At 34.1% G+C, this 1792-nt stretch overlaps 1 protein-coding gene across 1 annotated transcript; it reads right to left on the reverse strand.

The window, feature by feature from the left end:
• Window positions 1-486: 486 nt before the first annotated feature.
• On the reverse strand, window positions 487-981 carry LOC125842909 (uncharacterized). Its single transcript, XM_049522189.1, has one exon. The coding sequence runs from the start codon at window positions 979-981 to the stop codon at window positions 487-489; it is 495 nt and encodes a 164-aa protein (XP_049378146.1).
• Window positions 982-1792: the final 811 nt, after the last annotated feature.

Raw genomic sequence — 1792 nt, forward strand, 5'->3', positions numbered from 1 at the left:
GAACATTTAAATGAATTTGAATATTCAGCTTCTTACTCTTTAAAGGAGGTTGATGATTGTCTTTTAAAAAGAAATGCTTTTCCTGAGAAAGATTCTTCCTTCGACGATTTAAAAATTGAAGTCGAGTGGGCTCGCCTTCACATGGTTGTGTTTTCTTTCTTTATGTCTCTTTCCCATGTCTTTGATCCATGGTTTTCATTTCCTGCAAGAAATCTTCCGCATCTTGTAATTCTGTAGTGGATAACATCCTGTCAGTTTCCACGTGTTGTGATTCTCCGACGATGTCAATACTCGTTTCGCTTCGCATCGAAGTGTCAAATTTATCAATCTAAGTAATAGTTTGAAGTAAATTCTTTCTTACTTCTTCTAAATAGTCCTGAATCATTTTTTCTTTATCCCCTTCTTGAAAGGAGATTCTCCTGTGGATTATACTATCCAGGTGAGTCATACAAAACTCGGTCCTACTACGAAGAAATCTTGATAAGTTCAGGAAGTGCATAATTTCAGCATTTCACGAGCCGCCGACGCGTACTTCTTCTGAGCCTCATTCCATTTTTCAGAATGAAACCTAATCAAATATTCATTTTTATCATGGGGATTAATCTGTTTAAGAATTCCTCCATAACTAATATTAGACGCATTTGTCTCAATAATCTTTTGCCAAGCAGCGTTGGCGAGGGTTAAGCACAGTAGTGAATGCACTCGTGACTTGATTTCTTTGACCAAGTTAGTATAACTGTCTTTCCAAGGAGACTTATAATCCTTCTTTAACCTGTCATATAATGGGGCCAAATCTCGAGAAAGATTTTTATAGAACGGGGAAATGTAGTTTAAAATCCCCAAAAATCTTTGCAGTTGAGTCCTGTCGATAATAACATCAGGAAATTTTGAGGCAAAGTCAATAGCTCTTTGAATAGGAGTGACCCTTCCTTGACAAATTTTATGTCCTAGAAATCGAACATCTGTTTGGAATAAACTCATTTTTGGTTTTGACATAACCAAACCGTTTTGTATTACAATTTTCTTGAAAATATCAAGATGCTTGATATGCATTTCAAATGTTTTAGAAAACACTAGAATGTCATCTATATAGACAATAATAAAATCCATATAAGGGTTAAAAATATCATTCATAATTTTCTAAAATTTAGATGGAGTGTTTTTCAAACCAAAAGGCATGACATTTCATTCGTACTGTCCAAACGGGACATTGAAAGCTGTTCTATAAGAATGCTCTTTAAAGATTTGTATATGCCAATAACCTGATTTTAAATCAATTTTTGAAAATATATTGGCATCATATAATCTAGATAGCAAATCTCTTTTATTTGGAATAGGATACCTAATCCATTTTAAAAATCTGTTCAATGATTTTATAATTAATAACCAATCTCGAGACTCCTTGTTCCCTCTCTGCTGCGTTATTAACATAAAGGCTGTGCATGACCAAGGAGATTTGGAAGGTTTTATCAAACCCTTTTGTAGGAGATTATCAATCTCAGTTTTGCAAAATTCTACTAACTAAGCATTCATTTGGCAGGGTCGAGATTTAGTAGGGATATCATCCTCAGAAAAACCTTCTTCGTATGGAACAGTTACAATGTGCTTTTTTCGATTCCAAAAGGCACTAGGGTGATCTGCACATATATCAACGACGATCTGCTGGGAAATCAATTTGATTTTTTCTTGTACTTTCATAGATTTCAAAGAGTCGAATATATTCATGCTGAATAATTCCATTTGTAAGGAATCCATATGACTCTGCTTCATATTAATTAAAGCATTATTATCC

Source organism: Solanum stenotomum, chromosome 10, assembly GCF_019186545.1.
Source record: "Solanum stenotomum isolate F172 chromosome 10, ASM1918654v1, whole genome shotgun sequence".
NCBI lineage: Eukaryota > Viridiplantae > Streptophyta > Magnoliopsida > Solanales > Solanaceae > Solanum > Solanum stenotomum.

What these genes read in the sequence shown, in the direction of transcription:
- LOC125842909 (XM_049522189.1), bottom strand. Translation starts at nt 981, where the DNA reads ATGAGTTTATTCCAAACAGATGTTCGATTTCTAGGACATAAAATTTGT.